Source organism: Genypterus blacodes, unplaced genomic scaffold, assembly GCF_046128005.1.
Source record: "Genypterus blacodes isolate CSIRO-AG114 ecotype Tasmania unplaced genomic scaffold, CSIRO-AGI_Gbla_v1 ptg000049l_1, whole genome shotgun sequence".
NCBI lineage: Eukaryota > Metazoa > Chordata > Actinopteri > Ophidiiformes > Ophidiidae > Genypterus > Genypterus blacodes.
In genome coordinates, this window is record NW_027466862.1 from 35,001 (window position 1) to 54,755 (window position 19,755).

The window sequence follows — 19,755 nt, forward strand, 5'->3', positions numbered from 1 at the left end:
ATGTTACATAAAGTCATATTATATGTGAGATCATATATATTAACCCTATAAAGTAAACTAATACTTCTACAGTTATGTGGACATGCACATGTCCTGCTCACAGCTGAGCCGCTCTGTGATTGGACAGATCTGGTTGTTCTTCAGCAGCAGGTGGCGCTTTGACATTCATCAGTGAAGCTCGTTTACATGAAAATGCTCCTATCGTTGATCAGTATCTGTGAGTGAGACAGCTGTCTGTCTGTCACCTGTCTGTCTCTCAGCTGTCAGGAGGCTGTGAGTTAGTGGTGGTGTTGTTGGATTTCTCCTCTGGAGCGTCTGGAGAACTCAGTGTTCGCTGTGGTCAGACTGTGGAGCTGGTGGAGCGTTCTGTTGAAAGGCCCGGGTGGTGTCTGGTCAGAACAACAGACCAAACACCCCAGCAGGTAAGAAATCAAACGCTCCCAAAGCCCATCAGTAATGTGAGAGAAAACAAATCGTCCAGCGGTGACAACTCCTGTTTCTTCTGTCTTCTTCTGCAGGAGGGTTTACTGCCGCTGAGCGCCCTCTGTCTGTCACACTCTCACAGTGCAGCTGACATGGAGGGGCTCATCCAGCCCTCCACCGCCACCACGTCCTCCTCCAACACTAACACACACACCTCCAACTCCTCCTCTACTGTGTCCACTGGAAGAGGTGAGGATCTAGATATGTCTGTCTGTCTGTCTGTCTGTCTGTCTGTCATTGATTATGTATTACATTTGTTATCAGAGAGTTGTGGTTGAGAGTAGTGGAGGCCATTTGAATGATCTGGCAATGTTAAGCTTTGCTTCATGAGGTCACAGTCACATTAAAGCTTTGCCTCATGAGGTCACAGGCACATTAAAGCTTTGCCTCATGAGGTCAGAGGCACATTAAAGCTTTGCCTCATGAGGTCACAGGCACATTAAAGCTTTGCTTCATGAGGTCACAGTCACATTAAAGCTTTGCCTCATGAGGTCACAGGCACATTAAAGCTTTGCTTCATGAGGTCACAGGCACATTAAAGCTTTGCCTCATGAGGTCAGGGGCACATTAAAGCTTTGCCTCATGAGGTCAGGGGCACATTAAAGCTTTGCCTCATGAGGTCACAGGCACATTAAAGCTTTGCCTCATGAGGTCACAGGCACATTAAAGCTTTGCTTCATGAGGTCAGGGGCACATTAAAGCTTTGCCTCATTAGGTCAGGGGCACATTAAAGCTTTGCCTCATGAGGTCACAGGCACATTAAAGCTTTGCCTCATGAGGTCACAGTCACATTAAAGCTTTGCCTCATGAGGTCACAGGTACATTTAAGCTTTGCCTCATGAGGTCACAGGCACATTAAAGCTTTGCCTCATGAGGTCACAGTCACATTAAAGCTTTGCTTCATGAGGTCACAGGCACATTAAAGCTTTGCCTCATGAGGTCACAGGCACATTAAAGCTTTGCCTCATGAGGTCACAGGCACATTAAAGCTTTGCCTCATGAGGTCACAGGCACATTAAAGCTTTGCCTCATGAGGTCACAGGCACATTAAAGCTTTGCTTCATGAGGTCAGGGGCACATTAAAGCTTTGCCTCATTAGGTCAGGGGCACGTTAAAGCTTTGCCTCATGAGGTCAGGGGCACATTAAAGCTTTGCCTCATGAGGTCACAGGCACATTAAAGCTTTGCCTCATGAGGTCACAGTCACATTAAAGCTTTGCCTCATGAGGTCACAGTCACATTAAAGCTTTGCCTCATGAGGTCACAGGCACATTATGTTGGACTATCAAGCTTTGCCTCAGTCAGGCCTGTGAGGAAGCTGGTGGGAGTGTTTACGTCATCTTGTCTTGGTCTGACTGATATCAGACCTTTTGGGAAGGATCTGAAGGACTTTTATTGTGAAGGAGCTGGGGGTGTTCCTCTGTGTCAGGATAAATTCATCACATCCATTTATTTTGTGCAACTGCACCTTCTTTGTTTGCTTTATGTCACTTCCTGTTTAAACAGAAGGGAACTTTAAACATCCTCCACTCACATTTTGTGTGTGTGTGTGTGTGTGTCAGGTTGGCCTAGGGTGAGCACACAAACACACTGACAGGGCACAAACATAAACACTCCACAATGTCCCTGCACATGTGTGCATGAGGCGTGTGAGCTTTACTGCTGCACGCACGCGCATACACACACACACAAACAACACACAGCCAGACACACACACAGTTCAGAGGTGACTTTCTGACTTACCAGAAGAACAACAGGAATCCACTGTTTAACATCCTAACCCTCTCTCTCTCTTTGTGTGTGTGTGTGTGTGTGTTTGTTTGATTTCACAATAAAAGCCCGTCTGGTTTTAGTTTTTGAACCAATTTGTTTTGAAGGAGCTTCATTTATTTTCTTTTTTCTCATTATTAACTGAATGAGACTTTTCTTGCTTTTTTCTTTGCTGTTGGTCTGGTGTCTGTGTAAGCCCCGCCTCTGTCAGTTCTGAGCCACGCCCCCAGGCGTTGGCTGCTTTTCGGCCTCATTCACTCTAGACTCTAGACAAACCTGTCTTCTCTTCTGAATGGATTCATGTGGAAATATGCAGGGCTGCACAGGTGCGTGCTGGGATTGATCTGAGGTTTGGGGGGAGAGGGAGTGGACGAGCAAGGTGGGTTTAGTGTGTGTGTGAGTTTGAGAGAGAAGGCGAGAGAGAGAGGGAGAGAGAAAGGGACAGACAGAGAGAGAGAGTGAGAGAGACGGATAGCGACAGACATCAGAGAGAGAGAAGGAGAGAGAGAGAGAGTTTACCTTTATCCTTTGTTTTTGTAAGACCATCTTAGTAAAATGCGTGTGTGTGTGTGTGTGTATGTGTGTGTGACTCATGTTTTCTTGATCTGGAGACAAACTAACATCCAGTGTCAGTCAGACTGAAAGACAGGAAGCAGGGCCACAGGGGGCTGCAGGTGTTTGGGCCTCTTGCTGGTCTACATGGAAGTTCTGGTTTCCAGTATCTGAACATTGAGGCACCAGCGACCCAGAGGCTACTGGAGGTCCAGCGGGTCATGGTAGACTTGTTCTGGCCTGCCAGTAGAGCAAGAGGGACCCGGTCTGACCTGGTGTTCTATAGGGTTAGCTGTCAGGGCAGTGACCAGACAGCTGGTTGCCACGGAAACAGCAACCAACCTGCAGACACTTCCGGAAAATAATCTGTCTCTCTCTCTCTCTCTCTCTCTCTCTCTCTCTCTCTCTCTCTCTCTTTCCCTCTGTCTGTTTCTCTCACTGCCTGTGTCTCTGTTTCCACCTGTCTCTCTCTGTCTCTCTCTCTCTCTCCCTCTCTCTCTCTCTCTCTCTCTCTCTCTCTCTCTCTCTCTCTCTCTCTCTCTCTCTCTCTCTCTCTTTCCCTCTGTCTGTTTCTCTCACTGCCTGTGTCTCTGTTTCCACCTGTCTCTCTCTGTCTCTCTCTGTCTCTCTCTGTCTCTCTCTGTCTCTGCCTGTCTCTGTCTTCCTCTCTGCAGACTCCAGTATGTGTGGTTTGGAAGGTTCCGGTCTCCAGACAAACAGTCCAGGTGAGACATTGGCTCTGTTCTGTATATGTGTTTGAACATGTTGATAATATGTCCCAGTGTTTCTGAACATGTGACCATGAAGTCCCACCTAATAATATCATCATCTTCATCTCGGTGTTCATCTTCCTCATGGAGCAGCTGGTTGTTCCTTCTTTGGGATGTTCAGACATGTTGGCGCTCTTCATGTCACATGTCTGTTTCTTACCTTCTCCATGTTCTCCAGTATCCTCTTCCTCTTTTCTTCTACAAGGTGCCACCTCGCCAACAGTGTGTGGAGTGGGCGTGGCTCCAGGGGCAGCTGCCAGCTCGCCGGGGCCAAAACGCAGTGGCTCTGGAACAGGAAACACCCTGAAGGTAACGAGTGACGACTGACCTGTACGACTGTGAGCTGTAAAGGACTTACAGTGTCATCAGCAAACATAATAGTACCACTAATGTGTGTGTGTGTGTGTGTGTGTTTGTTTAGCGCTGGTTGACCAGTCCTGTGCGCAGACTGAGTCAGGGAAAAGCTGATGGACAGAAGAAACCTCCAATCAGGACCAGGAGGCGGGAAAACAGGCCTGAACTGACCACACCCCTCAATGCCAACACACAGACGGTACACAACACTCACACACACACATCTAGCATACTGGCCCAGTCAGAACTGAAGAAGCCCCTCGGATGAGAAGAGGAAAGTCTTCACGTCTTTACTCCAGAGTCCAGTTGCCTGGGAACCAAGTTTGTTGGACCAGGACCTGGATGACTGAGAACCTCCACAGATGTAATAACACTCATGGAAGCTTCTTGTGTGTGTCGTGCAGAAGGGGAGGAGGGAGGAGGGGGGGCACAGTGGAGGAGAGGAGGAGCCAGAGGAGGAGAGCCACACACCCCTGCCCCCCCCCATGCAGATCATCAAAGACCCCAACAACTCTGAGGTAACGAGGGGAGGAGGACTTAAAGAGAGCAAAGGGAGGAGTCAGGTAACGAGTGGGTGGAGCTTACCAGTGAGGGGAGCAGACATTTCTGGTGTCACATTTCATAAGCTCCACCCACCAACAGTCATTCAGTCAGTCATGTTGATTTGTTTATTTTATTATTGCATTTCTTTCTATTGTCACTCTGGATATGGATATGAGGGGGCGTGGTCATCTGAGGAAACATGCTCTCTCTCTCTCTCTCTCTCTCTCTCTCTCCTCCCTCTCTTTCTTTCTCTCCCTCTCCCTCTCTCTGTCTCTTTCTCTCTCTCTTCCTTGCTCTCCCTCTCTCTCTGTCTCTCTCTCTCTCTCTCTCTGTCTCTCCTCCCTCTCTTTCTTTCTCTCCCTCTCCCTCTCTCTGTCTCTTTCTCTCTCTCTTCCTTGCTCTCCCTCTCTCTCTGTCTCTCTCTCTCTCTCTCTTCCTTGCTCTCTCCCTCTCTCTCTCTGTCTCTTTTGCTCTCTATCTTCCTTGCTCTCCCTCTCTCTCTCTCTCTCTCTCTCTCTCTCTCTTCCTTGCTCTCTCTCTCTCTCTCTCTCTCTCTCTCTCTTCCTTGCTCTCTCTCTCTGTCTCTTTCTCTCTCTCTATCTTCCTTGCTCTCCCTCCCTCTCTCTGTCTCTGTCTCTCTCTCTTCCTTGCTCTCCCTCTCTCCCTCTGTCTCTTTCTTTGTCTCTCTGTCTCTCAGGCTCTGGATTCAGATCAAGGTTCTAATGATTCAGACACTGAACAGCGAAACAAAGCAATGAGAGGACGCATGTAAGACACACACACACGCACACGCAAACACACGCACACGCACACACGCACACACGCATACACACACACACACACACACACTAACATCAGTCACATCAATGTGAACATTACATATGACAGACATGTCAACTTTGTGTGTGTGTGTGTGTGTGTGTGTGAGAGAACAGGTTTGTGGTGAGCGAGATGGTCCAATCAGAGAAGGACTATGTGAAGGACCTGGGTGTGATTGTAGAGGTGAGACATGATGTCATCAAATCAATTATTAGTCTAACCACTACAATTACTCATTATTACTATTATTACTGAATCAATGTTGTGTGTGTGTGTCTGTGTGTGTGTCAGGGTTTCATGTCCAGGTTGGAGGTCAGAGGGATTCCAGAGGACATGAGAGGAAAAGATAAGATTGTCTTTGGAAACATTCAGCAGATCTACGACTGGCACAGAGAGTGTGTACACACACACACACACACACACACACACACACACACACACACGCACAATCACGTACAGACACGCACACAATCACATTCTGACACACACACACACAAAACCATTCACACACACACACACACAATCACATTGTGACACACACACAGACATTCTGACACACAATCACACACAGTTTGATGGTGTGTGTTTTGTAGTTTCTTCCTGGTGGAGTTGGACCGTTGCGTCCAGAATCACGACCTTCTGGCCGACCTCTTCATCAGACACGTAAGTACAGACTCACAACTGTCCAGACCACGCCCACAGAGAAATACTTCCATCTGATTGGCTGGCAGGTCTGAGGTACAGGTGTGTGTTGTGTGTGTGTGTGCTGCAGGAGCACAGACTCCACATGTATGTGGATTACTGTCGGAACAAGCCCAGGTCAGAGTTCATCGTCACTGAGAATGAGACCTTCTTTGAGGTGAGACGGCAGTTCCTGTTACATTACCTCCTATTGTAAAGGCAGAGCGTCTCTCTGACTGTCTCACTCCGTCTCTGTCTGTCTCTCAGGAGATCCAGCATGAGATCAGCTGCAGGATGTCCATTAGTGATTATTTGATCAAACCAATTCAGAGAATCACCAAATACCAGCTGCTACTCAAGGTCAGCACGTGTGTGTGTGTGTGTGTGTGTGTGTGTGTGTGCGTGTGCGTGTGTGTGCGTGTGCGTGTGCGTGCGTGCGTGCGTGCGTGCGTGCGTGCGTGCGTGCGTGCGTGCGTGCGTGCGTGCGTGTGTGTGTGTCCTCGTCCTCAGCGTCCCCTAATGGTCTCATTAACAGTAACGTCTGTCTGTCTCTCTCTCAGGACTTTCAGAAGTATTCCTCTAAAGCTGGTTTGGACTGTGAAGAGATTGAGGTGAGAATCCAAAAGACCACACACACACACACACACACACACACACACACACACAGTAATATTTACCAGATGTGTGTATGTGTGTGTGTGTGTGCAGAAAGCGGTGGATTTGATGTCGTTGGTTCCAAAGAGCTGTAACGATATGATGAACTTGAGAAGACTGCAGGGATATGAGGTACCACCTGTCTCTCTGCTTGCCTACCTGTCTGTCTGACGGTTACAGCTGTCTTTGATGCTTAACCTGATCACTCTTTCCATCTCCTCTGCCTGTCTCTCTGTCTGTCTGTCCTTCTCAGGGGAAGCTGACGTCTCAGGGGAAGCTGCTGCAGCAGGAGACGTTCTGCGTGTGGGAGCAGGACGGCGGCGTTTTGTCTCGCAGTAAAGAGCGGCGAGTGTTCCTCTTTGAACAGATCGTCATCTTCAGCGAGCTCCTGCGCAAAGGCTCCACTAACCCCGGATACCAGTTCAAGACCTGCATCAAGGTTAGACTGGGAGCCATTCGACAGGTTGTTGTGTTCTGGTCAGACTGGTTGTAACTTGTTTCCTGTTTCCTGTTCCAGGTGAGCTACCTGGCCATGCAGGACAGCGTGGACGGGGACCCCTGTAAGTTTGTGCTGTGGTCTCGTGGCTCTGCTGATCGATTCACGCTGCAGGCCTCCATCGCCAGCATCAAGACCGCCTGGGTGGAGAACATCGCCGCCCTGCTGGATGCTCAGAACAAGTTTGTGTCTGGTGAGTGTTTGATAGAGGAAGACGAGCGAAGAGCGCCTGAGCAGGTAACCAACACCTGTGTGTGTGTGTGTGTGTGTGTGTGTGCGCACAGCTCTCGAGTTTCCCATTGAATATCAGAGGAAGGAAGGGGGGCTCTCTGTGACCCGCCCGCTGTCGTCAGGACGACCACCCTCAGCCCCGCCCACACCCAATGGCCACGCCCCGGAGCCGTCCCTCGACAGCGAGCAGGATGATCAGGTTCGGATCAGCTTGACTAATTTATCAATCAATGGATCTGTTGACCAATGATATCTGCTGAATGGATTGTGTGTGTGTCTTGTCAGGACTTGGTGGTGGTACAGCAGGACTTTGTGGCCGTCAGGGAGGACGAGATCTCAGTGTTCAGGGGCGAGAAGGTTCAGATTCTGGCCTCCAACCAGCAGGGGCAGAGTTTGGTTTACCGACCAGCCAACAGCGACTCACCAGCCGCGGAGGGCTGGGTGCCACGCAGCGTGCTGAACACACACTGACACACACACACACGCACACACGCACACACAGACACACTGAGCAGCAGGGACTGTTAGGCTCCTCCCTCCTTCCTGGTGCTTCAACATTCAGTCACACCCAGATGCACCGACAGGTTGGACCAGTCACACACAGACTGCATCATAATGATAAACTGGAGGGAGGTCACACTAACATCATCATCATCATCAACATCGTCACTCTGGCTCTTCGGGAGTCGGCTGTTGCCTGGCAACAAGAGACTAAATGGTTAAAACTGACCCACTAACCCTAACTGAGCTCTGACGTCCTGTTAATAGTGTGAATAAACAGACTGAGCACACACCTCACACACGCCCTGCTATGATGAAGCTGATGAAGATGAAGATAGATAATTAAGAATAATAGAGTCTGTTTTTCACCTCAATAGAAAAAGAGAGAAACTGTCTGTCATGTTGATGTTTGTGTGTGTGTGTGTGTGTGCGCGCGCATGCAGGTGTGTGTGTTGACGTGAGGCTGGCTTGTTGTGTGTGTGTTGTTGTGTGTTTCCACAGTGACGTGGTGTCCCAGTGTAGCGTTGCCACGACGATTTGTGTTTTTGCGGTGACACATTTTAAAATTTTATTAGCGACCAGTGTTGCCACGGTCCACCTACCATGGCCTTGCCCCCTTGGTTGCCATAGCAATTGGCAGTGGAGCCCTGGCTGGACCGTGTGTGTATGTGTGTGTGAGTGTGAGTGTGTATGTTAGAGTGTGTGTGTGTGTGTGTGTGAGAGATTAGTTTGAATATTCTGATTATGCATTTCCTGTTTCTGTATATAGACCAGACCTCCAACTGCTATACTAACACTGGAACCTCTCCCTGCCTGTCTCTCTCTCTCTGCCTGTCTCTCTCCCTGCCTGTCGCTCTATCTCTCTCTCTATCTCTCTGTCTCTCTCTCCCTGCCTGTCTCTCTTGTTCTCTGCCTGTCTCCTTCTCTCTCAGACAGCACCCAGGTCCTAGAATGTGGAAAGTGGGTGGGAGGAAGAGTGTGAGGGTGGGAGGAAGAGTGTGAGGGCAGAAGGAAGAGTGTGAGACGGTGCAGGCGGGAAGCTGGGTGCTGTTTGAGGCTCAGCCTTGTTGCTAATTGGCAGACTGATAACCAATCAGAGTGCTCGTATTTGTACAGACGTCACAGCTGCTAAATGCTAACGGCTCTCTGTTGTTGTTTGTTATAAACGTCATTTTTCATCCAAACGTCCGTTTGTCCTTTTGTTCTGCACGATGAAGAGGATGAAGAGGTTTCCTCTTCCACAAAGCCAATCAGGTGAACAGTTCCTTACCCCATGAGTTAGGGTTAGCGTTATAACTACGACCACCCCTCCGCCATGATGAGGTGATCAGGTGAGCGTTTACTTCTGTGTGTGTGTGTGTGTGTGTGTGTGTGTGAACCAGAGAGACACTCGGCTGTCCAAAGAGACCACAGACCAGACCACACACATGATACCGTCTGTCTCTCTGTGTCTGTCTGTCTGCAAAAACATACATTTACAGCCAAACTGGTTGAGCTATTTTATTTGTTTCTGTCATTAAGATCAATACAGCGATCAGTGATTATTAATGAGGATGATCTATAAATACAACAATCAGTCCTCAGTCCTCTTACAACACAATTCATCCAAACAGGTAATACACTGTCTGTGTGTGTGTGTGTGTGTGTGTGTGTGTGTGTGTGTGTGTGTGTGTGTCTTCACAGTGTGGTGAACTGCCTCAGCGCTCCTCTCAGTTTGTCAGCAATCTGACCAATCAGAGAGAAGAAACATTGTTAGACCAAATAATCTGACCAATTAAGAGAGAGCAAGCCGATTACACCGCCCCTGCCCTCAACACACGCACACACACACTCACCTGCTGGTAGAAGTCGGCCTGTTCCTGAAGGTAAAGCTGCATCACTCTGTTGTAGTCGTAGATACGGTTGCTATGGAAATGATTCATCTCAGCTGTGGGCACAGAGAGAATGTTTGGTTGTGTGTGTGTGTGTGTGTGTGTGTGCATGTGTGCGTTTGTGTGTGTGTGTTACCCTGAAGTGTGTAGCTCATACTGCTGAGCCTTTGTTTCATACTCAGTTTTTCTGTATGGTTGATTTTTCCAGCACAAACTAAACGCTCAGCCTCCTTCACCTTCTCTCCTGCAGCCTGACACACACACACACACACACTCTGGTCACAGCAGCAGCAGCAGCAGTAGCATTAGTAGTATGGGAGCTGCAGTACCTTGTGCAGAGCAGTGATGGGAGGTAAAGCTCCCAGCAGCCCTCTGTACTCGCTGTTTGTCTCCATCAGGAAATGCAGATCCTTCTGAGGCTGCAGGTCAAAGGTCATCACCTCAGTATCAACACAAGACCGCAAACTGAGATGTGTTTGTGTTTATGTGTGTGTGTGTGTGTGTGTTTGTATGACCTGCTGTGTGACCATCTGGGCAATCTCCTCATATGTCTGTCCAGCAGCTATCATGGCGTCGGTCAGTGTGTCCTCCCCTGAGACACACACACACACACACACACAGACACACACTTCAGTCATTCTTCCTTTCTTGTCATTGTGTAACGGGAGGTCCCATGATGCTTTGCTCACCAGGGTATCTGCTGCTGCTGAACACAGTGGACAGAGTCTGGAAAGCTCTGCCGATCCTCTGGTACTCCTTGGGCAGTGCTACACACACACACACACACACACACACACACGTGTGTGTACTTACGTCCTGTGCAGCGTTTCCGGTGTGTGTGTGTGTGTGTGTGTGTGTGTGTGTTTGTGTGTGTGTGTGTAGTTACGTCCTGTGCAGCGTTTCCAGTGTGTGTGTCCAACATTCAGCAGCTCTCTAATTCCGTCCTCCATTGCTTTTGTGAAATGACTGTACTGCTCACAGATGTGTTCACTGCACACACACACACACACACACACACACAGAGTCGGTACACAGTGTGACAAGTGGTGCTGGAGCTGCATCTGTGTGTGTGCAGCTGCTGGACACTCACACATCTCCAGGCTCCAGTTCTGGAGCTGCGGGTTCGATGAGGCTGAAGATCATCGGCCCGACCATCTCGTCTCTCTCTGCCTTCCTCTTCCCCGCCTTCCACTCCTGCCACACACACACACACACACACACACAAACACAGACCATCTACTCAGAGAGCCTCACGGCTGCTTTCATCTAAACCTAAACTTCAAATGTGATGCATTTCCTGTCTAGACAGGAAGTTGGAGCTAGGCTTAACCTGCCTTCTCGTCTCGGTAGGTGAGGAAGAACTGGAAGACGTCGCTAAGTGAAACCACGGGATGACGACACATGCGAGTCATCCAGACCTGCAGCTGCTCCATCCTCATCCTGATGAAGTCGTCCGCAAAACGACCTGAGGTCGAACACATGCACACACACACACGTCACCTTTGGATATCCTGGAGGCTTGTGGGCGGAGTCCTGGGGACGTGGTTGTCGTAGTGATAGTTTACCTGTGACCTGTTTGTCAGGCAGGGGGGGGATGGGCACCATGGAGCCGAACTTCTCCAGCAGACGCTCGTACAGCCAATCAAAGTGCTTATAGCGATGATTGACAGGCCTGGAGGTCGTCTGACAGGAACATGAGGGTGTGAGTGTGTGTGTGTGTGTGGGTGGGGGGGGGTGTTTTGCGTGCATTGTCCTCTCACCGTCGGTGTGATCTGGTACTCGATGAAGCTCTTTAGTCCGTATAATTTGGATTCTTTCTTCGGATCGGCCACAACGCAGTGGAGGGGCGTGGCCGGGTACAACCAGACAGGCCCCACCTCTCCCATCTGATTGGACGATGAACAGTAGCCAATCAGAGCTGAGATTAACAACAAGCTATGAGCAATGAGCCATAACAATGCCGACTCACGTAAACAGGAAGTCGCTCTCTGTTAGCCAGCGGTTGAGCGAGCAGGAATACCTCTGGGCTCGGCCCTTTGGCAAAGGAAAACCTGGAAGTCCACAAAAGAACTGATGGACAATCACATGATGATAAAGAGAAAAGGTGTAGCACAGGTGCTGATCAACATGAGTCTGCATAGAGCTGCATGACATCATGTATTATGGGTGTGTGCGTATATGTGTATGTGTGTGTGTGTGCGCGTGCGTGTGTGTGTGTGTGTGTGTGTGTCTGTGTGTGTCTGTGTGTGTGTGTGTGGGTGTGTGTGTGTGGGGGGTGTCTATGGCGAGGAATGTTCTGTGTGTTTACTTGTTGAGGGAGATCTTCATGGAGGAGGTGTGTGTGCTGCGATCTGAAGCTCCGCCCTCCTCCTCCCCATTCCCATCGACATGGTAACCACCCTCAGACTGCTGGTCCCACTCATCATCCCACTCACCGTCGTCCTGAGCAGCTGCAGGGGGGGGGGCAGTGTGTCAGCACCTCTGTTTGCTTCATTACACACACACACAAACACACACACACACACACGCGCGCGCACACACGTGCACACACACACACACACACACACAGGCGTGTATTACCCTGTTGTGTGTGAGTAAATGCTTCGGCCCCTGACCAGGAGTCAATGATGTCACCAACGACCTGAAGCCCAAAGAGAACATCACACACACGCATACACACCATTAAGATAATAAGGCTGTGTGTGTGTGTGTGTGTATGTCACCTGCAGGTATCCCTCTGGTACCAGTCCACTTTGTCCACTGGAGTTCTGCACTTGAATCCATCCACCACCTACAGTCTGAACACACACACACATTATGTTTGTCCTGTGTGTGTGTGTGTGTGTGTGTCTGTGTCTGTGTCTGTGTCTGTGTCTGTGTGTGTGTGTGTGTGTGTGTGTGTGTGTGTGTGTGTGTGTTTGTGTGTGTGTGTGTGTACCTGGTCAAGCAGTGTGATGGTCTCTCCCTCTCTGACTGACAGCTCCTTGTTTCCTGGTTCAGCTGTGAAGTCGTACAGAACCTGAGCCTGAAAGCACAAACATGATGTGACCCAGAAAGACCAGGAGGACAAACCACAGAGACAGACAGGGACACATAGAGACAGAGACAGAGAGACAGACACAGAGACACAGATGATTGGAGTGTGTCTCCAGTGTCTCAGGACGTTTCAGTGTGTTTAAACGTCTACGTCCATTAACATGGATCTGCCCTCGTACCCTCGTACCCTCGTACCCTCGTACCCTCGTACCCTCGTAGCCTCGTGCCCTCGTACACTCATGGCCTCGTACCCTTGTGCCCTCGTAGCCTCAGAGCGTAGAAGCTCAACTGCTTGCACCAAGTTTGGAGCAGAGTGTAAGTTGCCATGGCAACATGCTTCCCCCTTTGTTTACCCCTCTGGTTATCCAGGAGTCGTCACACACACACATCCTGTAGCGCAGGTGTGTGAGCCTCAGGATGTTTATCTGCTTCATTCTGTTTGTCTATGTGCTTTTACGGTTAAACAGGTTTTTTGATCCTCATCATGTGTTAATACATGTGATGACATGTATGTCATCATGTGTTAATACATGGATCATGTGTCATCATGTGTCTACGTGTTCTCATATTTACGTTCTGATGTGATGATATGTTCTGATCAATAAGCTGTGCAAATTCATCAGTAGATGATATCTGGACTCCTCAACCTTGGCAGAGGCACTAATGCTCCTCTGTGTTGTTTCTTGTTGTTATATTCTGATATTCGGTGCCTCTGTGCTTATTAACATGTTTATTTCTCTGAAAAAATCTGTTTGATATTCTAACATGTGTTCCCTTTCATCATCTTTTCTATACTTCAGGGATGTGCTGGTAGATTCGCAGTGCATTGTGGATAATAAGAGGGTCTCCTACCTTCGCCATGATGAGCAGCACTTTGATCCGCTTCACTAAACTTTCATCTTGTTTCGCTCTTCTGCCACACCACACGATTAAGTTACACAACATCAACAACACGTACTTCCCAACGCCCTTTCATAATAAAAGCATCAGACTCATATTTCCGGCGCTCCGGTGTCTCTAAAAGGCGTGGCCTTAAATGTCTCCAGTTCCACACAGAACTACACTGTGCCCCCTCAATGTGGGGGCTCAATATGTCTTAATATGAATCATAAAATCAGTGAAAAAGTAGAACCTGGAGGTGAGATCTCTGTGTAGGTGTTGGACTCTTCCAGCAGGGGGCAGTACAGAGACATCCGCGCCCTTAAAGTGGCTGAAGAAGAAGCTGCTGCGCGAACATGGCCTCCTCTCTGGAGCTCCGGCTGGATCTGCTACCCTCAGACCCGCTGCTGCTCATCCTGTCCTTCCTGGACTTCAGGGATCTGGGCCAGTATGTACCGCGCCACACACACACACACACACACAACGGACCGCCTCGGCAGGAAACCGAGCCTGGCAGCTTCAGCTGTGCTAACAGTTAGCACCGAGCCAACAACAATAAGCATGTGAAGCATTTTGACTCATAAAGTCCTCACATGATGAACATTATGGACGTCAAAGACAGATTCTAACAGGAAGTGTCTTTATTCCGCCCGCTACACGAGCGAACAGAGGTTAGCTAACTGTAAAGTGTGGTTTGATAACAACAAAGTTTACACATTATATCACTGTTAGCTTAGCGTAGACCGCTAGCTGACAGGTAAAGTCAGCTAGCCTGTAACAAACAGGTTAGAATCAAACAGGTTACAATTCTGACCTGTTTGTTACAGAGACGTTACTGCAGAGGCAGGAGGTCATGAGCCGCGTCACACTCACAAACACGCGCGCGCTACTGTTTGTGTGTATGTAACATTGGTTTTGTCCTAAACTTCATACAAGAGTGTTTTTCAAAACCGCCGAGCTTTTTCTGCCATCATCTTCGATCACTCTCACTTTTCAATGTGACCTTTGACCTGCTGTGTGTTAACGTCTACATTTGTGTTTGTGTGCAGCTGCAGTCTGGTCAACAGGAGGCTGAATGAGCTGAGCGCACACAACCCACTGTGGAAGAGACTGTGCTCCAAACACTGGCTCCTGACCCAGTGAGTGCACACACAGGCACACACACACACACACACACACTCACAGGATCAGTCCTTTATCCTAAGGCAGCATTTGGAGAATCGTCTGATTTTTCCCTCTGGAAAGTTTTCCAAAAGCTCAGATTTGGGCGGTTGAACAGCTGTGAGTGTGTGGACAGAATGTAGATATAGATCATCCATGTTATTGTTGATGTAGCCTGAGAGATAAAGACTTGATCCTCTGCTGTGGAGATCAGATCAGATCAGTTTCCCCATGCAGGAGCGGTGAGGTCATCATCAGATCATATACAGGATGTCAGTGTGTCAAATGTGCCTGCTGTGTTTGGGTACAAAGAACAATGGCTGGAAAGTGCTAAGTTAAACTCTCTGTGTGTGTGCGTGTGCGTGTGTGTGTGTGCGCAGAGCGGAGCGTGTGCAGAGTGGCGTGTCATGGCGTCGTCTGTTCACACAGCATTACAGTGACCTGGGTCGTTACATCCATCACTACTCTGTGTTGAAGAGAGCCTGGGAGCAGCTGAAGGCCTTCCTGCTGCACAGGTGTCCACGCATGATCGCATCGCTCAAAGGTGAGCACATGATGCCACGTTACACGCAACGCACAACACCACACACCACCACAACACACACTCTATGCAACACATTAGCTCTACTGCACAGAGGGCTCTAATGCTCAAAGGCCGACTCCCCCGGGCAGAAGTCTTTTATTCTGAAAGGCTGACTATTCTGCTAGTTTTCCAAAAGTAACGTGTTTTGTCTTAAAGAATCAAACATGGTATGACAGTGTGACCTCTGACCTGAGTCCATGATGGGTCAAGAAGTCCGTCTTTAGTCTGACTGAGTTAGTGAGTTAACCCTTACTAACCCTAACTAACCCTAACTAGCTGAAACGTCTCCAGGTGCCTGAGAATGATTTGACCTGGATGAACCTTCAGATTAAACATATAATGATGTCTATTGACATCATAATACAATAAAGATCAATCACTTTGTCTCTTATAAATCTACCTCAGGTCAGGGAGGGACAGTGGGGGTCATAGGGAGCCACGCCCACTCTAGTTTGTCAATCCAGTTTGGTGGAAATGGGCGTGGCCACCATCAGACCAATCGTGTCCAACTGTCAAGTTTCATCAACATTAAAATCACTTGGAGAAAATGGACAAACCAGTCAAAACTAAATATGTCGCTCTTCAATTTGAACAAAACAGAGAAATGAAGTCACGTGCAACTAGACACGACACGTTTAGATGGAGACGGGCTGTCTAGAAACCTTTCCTACTTCCTGTTTTAGAGGGAGCCTCGGAGGAGGAGCTTGATGCCATCGAGGCTCAGATTGGCTGCAAACTTCCGGATGATTATCGCTGCTCTTTCCGAATCCACAACGGACAGAAACTGGTGGTTCCAGGGTGAGAAGCTGTCTGTCTACCTGTCTGACCGTCTCAATGTGTCGCCTGTGCTTTGGAGCAAGGTACCAGAGTGTTGTTTTGGAGTTTGTCTGCCCACTGTCTTCTTCTTTCAGGCTGATGGGCAGCATGTCTCTGTCCAATCATTACCGCTCTGAGGACCTGTTGGATGTGGAAACGGCGGCTGGGGGTTTCCAGCAGAGGAAGGGCATGAAGAAGTGTCTTCCTCTGACCTTCTGCTTCCACACGGGGCTCAGTCAGTACATGGCTCTGGAAGCTTCAGAGGGACGCCACCTGTCTGACATCTTCTACCACTGCCCGGTACGTGGGTGTGTGTGTGTGTGTGTGTGTGTGTGTGTGTGTGTGTGTGTGTGTGTGTGTGTGTGTGTGTGTGCGCGTGCGCATGTGTGTGCGCGTGTGCGTGCGTGCGTGTGTGTGTGTGTGTGTGTGTGTGTGTGTGTGTGTGTGTACTTTTTAACTATTATGAGCAAGTCAATAAAGTTTTAATGAGATGAATTTATCAATCAATTCTTCAAGGAAAGTAAAATTTCTGATAGATAATCGATCTATATTAAGTATTGATTACACACACAGGTTTAAGTGAGATTCTCTCTCTCTCTCTCTCTCTCTCTCTCTCTCTCTCTCTCTCTCTCTCTCTCTCTCTCTCTCTCTCTCTCTCTCTCTCTCTCTCTCTCTCTCTCTCTCTCTCTCTCTCTCTCTCTCTCTCTCTCTCTCTCAGGATCAGACGGCTCAGGATCCCTCAGCCATCGACATGTTTATCACAGGTGTGTTTTGATCATCTGTAATAACGCTGGTACAATGACCAATCAATACAGTTCGGGTCATGTGACAAATGACAATCAATCACAAACCATCACTTTATCTTAAAGTGTGTGTGTGTGTGTGTGTGTGTGTGTGTAGGCTCCAGTTTCTTGGATTGGTTCACCAGCTATGTCCACAATGTGGTCACAGGAGAATATCCAATCATCAGAGACCAGATCTTTAGGTAACACACACACATCCACACACACACACACTGAGCAGTCTCCATGTTTGTTGTTTGCTTGTGATTTTTGTGTGTGTGTGTAGGTACGTACACGATAAGCGCTGTGTGGCGACCACCGGTGACATCACCGTGTCTGTCTCCACCTCCTTCCTGCCAGAACTTTCCTCCGTCCATCCACCGCATTTCTTCTTTACCTACCGAATCAGGTACCTGTCTGTCTGCTGCCTGTGTCTCTGCCTGTCTCTCTCCTTGCCTGTCTGTCTGACACCCAGTAACATGTATGTTAACAGAATAGAGATGTCGAGCAGCGCGCCTCCTGAAGCCGCCTGTCAGCTCGACAGTCGTTACTGGAAAATCACCAACGCCAACGGAAACGTGGAGGAAGTGCGAGGGCCCGGCGTGGTCGGTAGGCGCTTTGCAGAATGTTACAGAACGTGTATGCACAGCTCTGCTCCTCCTGTCTCGTGTCTGACTGTGTGTGTGTGTGTGTGTGTGTGTGTGTGTGTGTGTGTGTGTGTGTGTGTGTGTGTGTGTGTGTGTGTGTGTGTAGGTGAGTTTCCTGTGATGACCCCTGGAAAGGTCCATGAGTACGCCAGCTGCACCACCTTCTCCACCACCTCAGAGTTCATGGAGGGTCACTACACCTTTCACAGACTGGGTAACACAGCTCACACGCCCAGCGGATCATGTGCAGTTTGCTTCTGTCAGCCAATCAGTCGGCATATCACAGCTGATTAATGTGATGGATCAGTTAGTTGTGTGTGTAGAAGCTGATTGGTCAGTTTGTTTGTGTTCTAGCCAAAAAGGAGGAGTTCTTCCAGGTGGCCATTCCTCGCTTCCACATGGTGTGCCCCCCCTTCAGGGAGTCAGTGGTACGATCGGTAAGACCACCCGTATGCCTGTGTATCCCACCTGTCTGTCTCTCTCTCTGTTGATCCCTGACCCCAGACCTGTGGCTCCTCCCTCAGCAGGGCTCAGCCAATTGCACGTCTGCATTTGACGACGACAATGATGACGACAATGATGACGACGACGATTTTGGTGACAGGGACCTGAGAGGAATCAACATGGCCGCCATGGAGGGGTCTAGGTGCCCCCGACACATCTGATGTACGCTTTCTCCACTCCTGCAGTGTTACTATGGAAACCCTTACTTTGGCCACTATGATTGATGGGACAGGAAGGTGTTGCAATCAGGTGTTGCATAATCAGAGCTTCATTGTTACCATAGTTACAGTTTATGAGTGTGGGAGTCCTAAAGTTCACAGGGCAATCTGTCCAGTGATGCATTCAAGGACTCTAATCTCAGCTGAAAGAATTATGATCAATAATTTATTGATCTAATCAATGATTCCATTTAACCTTTTTGGATCTTTGTGAATGTTGAAGTTGGGAGGTTGTTGACAGACTTAGAGATCATCCTGAAAAAGTCAAATATGGCGGAATGATAAAGCCAAGTGAACTTTGACCCCAAAGCAAAGGATTGTGCTGCAACACAGAAAACAACTTCTTCTAGTAAAAATGCTCAGCGAGGTTCAGAATTCGGTGGTAAAGCAGAATGAAGTGGTCGAGGTGTCGGTGGAAAGTGAGACCTTAAGACGCTCCAGGCTGTGATTGGTCAACAAGTGAACAAATAACCACCTGACGCGATGCCAACATGGAGAGTAGAGACCGGCTTTACTCTTCATCGGATGTATCCTCGTGCTGTTGCTTTGCGTCTTGCAGAGCTGTAACTTCTACTGCTCTCATTCAATACAAACCAAACACGCCGTGCTCCTGGAAACACCCGTCGCCCCAACCTGGACATCAGAGACCTGATGTCCTACGTAACCATGGAGACACAGTCAGTTTATGTTACAGATTGATGAGTTACTTCCTTATCAAGCAGCGTAGGCGTGTGGTGAAGGTAAACATCACCGCCCTCACACAGGAGCACAAGCAGGAAATCTTTGTTTCTATTTAAACACTTTGTTACTTTAAATTGCATCAAACGCAGCTGAATGGAAACCTGGCTTGTGATGATTAGTAGGCATTAGCTACTCCATTTAAAACTCAAGTGTCCCTGAACACATCAAGATCAGAATTGAATGGTTTGATTGGAGCTTTGAGGGACAAAATGCTGTTTGCAGTGAGTCTGCATAGCACCCCCTGCTGGACTGCATGAGAAATGCAGCCCTATCATGAAGCACCAACACGCCTGTGATTGGCCACAGGAGGAGCCTGCCTGTGATTGGTTGGGGTTTTTTTTATAACCTGGAACACGATTTTATTTTCCTTTCCTGTCCTGAGTGACATCACTTCCTGCTTGTTTTGACATGAGCTTCTGATTGGTGTATTGTTTTGTACTTCTCAGTACTGATGATTGGTGGGTTTGTTGTTTTGTATGTTTGGGTAAATAAATATTGACTGCTGATTGGTTGTTTTCTGTCACATGATGAAGCGATCAGAGGATTTAGCTTTTTAATCATTTAATTGACTTCATGTTTGAGTCATGTCACACACACACACACACACACACACACACACACACACACACACACACACACACACACACACACACACACACACACA

The 19,755-nt window shown here is 48.6% G+C and overlaps 3 protein-coding genes across 5 annotated transcripts in view; 2 read left to right on the forward strand and 1 right to left on the reverse strand.

Moving 5' to 3' along the window:
* LOC143000687 (kalirin-like) overlaps positions 1-9,024 on the forward strand; it is a 26,263-nt gene extending 17,239 nt beyond the window's left edge. The window contains exons 41-58 of the mRNA XM_076150088.1: positions 261-422; positions 519-672; positions 3,479-3,529; positions 3,780-3,883; positions 3,996-4,127; positions 4,333-4,537; positions 5,182-5,239; positions 5,407-5,473; positions 5,582-5,685; positions 5,884-5,953; positions 6,063-6,149; positions 6,239-6,331; positions 6,532-6,582; positions 6,680-6,757; positions 6,879-7,064; positions 7,143-7,314; positions 7,406-7,590; positions 7,638-9,024. Coding sequence (XP_076006203.1) covers positions 261-422; positions 519-672; positions 3,479-3,529; positions 3,780-3,883; positions 3,996-4,127; positions 4,333-4,537; positions 5,182-5,239; positions 5,407-5,473; positions 5,582-5,685; positions 5,884-5,953; positions 6,063-6,149; positions 6,239-6,331; positions 6,532-6,582; positions 6,680-6,757; positions 6,879-7,064; positions 7,143-7,314; positions 7,406-7,590; positions 7,638-7,823 — 2,145 coding nt within the window. The 3' untranslated portion in view covers positions 7,824-9,024. The remainder of the gene's footprint in view (positions 1-260; positions 423-518; positions 673-3,478; positions 3,530-3,779; positions 3,884-3,995; positions 4,128-4,332; positions 4,538-5,181; positions 5,240-5,406; positions 5,474-5,581; positions 5,686-5,883; positions 5,954-6,062; positions 6,150-6,238; positions 6,332-6,531; positions 6,583-6,679; positions 6,758-6,878; positions 7,065-7,142; positions 7,315-7,405; positions 7,591-7,637) is intronic.
* Positions 9,025-9,347: 323 nt separating this feature from the next.
* Positions 9,348-13,978, reverse strand: LOC143000688 (sorting nexin-9-like). Of its 2 annotated transcripts, XM_076150090.1 has the most exons (18): positions 13,893-13,978; positions 13,613-13,673; positions 12,663-12,749; positions 12,448-12,522; positions 12,305-12,365; positions 12,033-12,174; positions 11,694-11,775; positions 11,485-11,610; positions 11,290-11,407; positions 11,059-11,189; positions 10,815-10,918; positions 10,611-10,714; positions 10,414-10,491; positions 10,240-10,316; positions 10,054-10,143; positions 9,861-9,975; positions 9,689-9,780; positions 9,348-9,578 (listed from the first exon to the last, which is right to left on the reverse strand). In XM_076150090.1, exons 2-18 carry the CDS (start codon positions 13,619-13,621, stop codon positions 9,531-9,533), a joined length of 1,539 nt encoding a protein of 512 aa, XP_076006205.1. In that variant the 5' UTR covers positions 13,622-13,673; positions 13,893-13,978; the 3' UTR covers positions 9,348-9,530. The 2 variants fall into 2 exon arrangements, with proteins under 2 accessions (XP_076006205.1, XP_076006204.1); XM_076150089.1 differs by lacking the exon at positions 13,893-13,978 and having other exon boundaries at positions 13,613-13,778.
* Positions 13,966-19,749, forward strand: fbxo3 (F-box protein 3). 2 transcript variants are annotated; one of them, XM_076150091.1, is made up of 12 exons: positions 13,966-14,087; positions 14,689-14,778; positions 15,181-15,344; positions 16,067-16,181; positions 16,295-16,499; positions 16,918-16,963; positions 17,100-17,184; positions 17,268-17,390; positions 17,475-17,590; positions 17,735-17,842; positions 17,983-18,065; positions 18,153-19,749. In XM_076150091.1, the coding sequence occupies exons 1-12, from the start codon at positions 13,996-13,998 to the stop codon at positions 18,291-18,293; spliced, it is 1,368 nt and encodes a 455-aa protein (XP_076006206.1). In that variant the 5' UTR covers positions 13,966-13,995; the 3' UTR covers positions 18,294-19,749. The 2 variants fall into 2 exon arrangements, with proteins under 2 accessions (XP_076006206.1, XP_076006207.1); XM_076150092.1 differs by having other exon boundaries at positions 18,156-19,749.
* Positions 19,750-19,755: the final 6 nt, after the last annotated feature.

Coding starts and splice junctions, on each gene's coding strand:
- LOC143000688 (XM_076150089.1), bottom strand. CDS start 13,705: ATGTTGTGTAACTTAATCGTGTGGTGTGGCAGAAGAGCGAAACAAGAT. Junction 12,523..12,662: donor CCATCACACTGCTTGACCAG/GTACACACACAC, acceptor GTGTGTGTTCAG/ACTGTAGGTGGTGGATGGAT. Junction 9,781..9,860: donor TATGAGCTACACACTTCAGG/GTAACACACACA, acceptor CTGTGCCCACAG/CTGAGATGAATCATTTCCAT.
- fbxo3 (XM_076150091.1), top strand. CDS start 13,996: ATGGCCTCCTCTCTGGAGCTCCGGCTGGATCTGCTACCCTCAGACCCG. Junction 14,088..14,688: donor GACTTCAGGGATCTGGGCCA/GTATGTACCGCG, acceptor GTTTGTGTGCAG/CTGCAGTCTGGTCAACAGGA. Junction 17,185..17,267: donor ATCAGAGACCAGATCTTTAG/GTAACACACACA, acceptor GTGTGTGTGTAG/GTACGTACACGATAAGCGCT.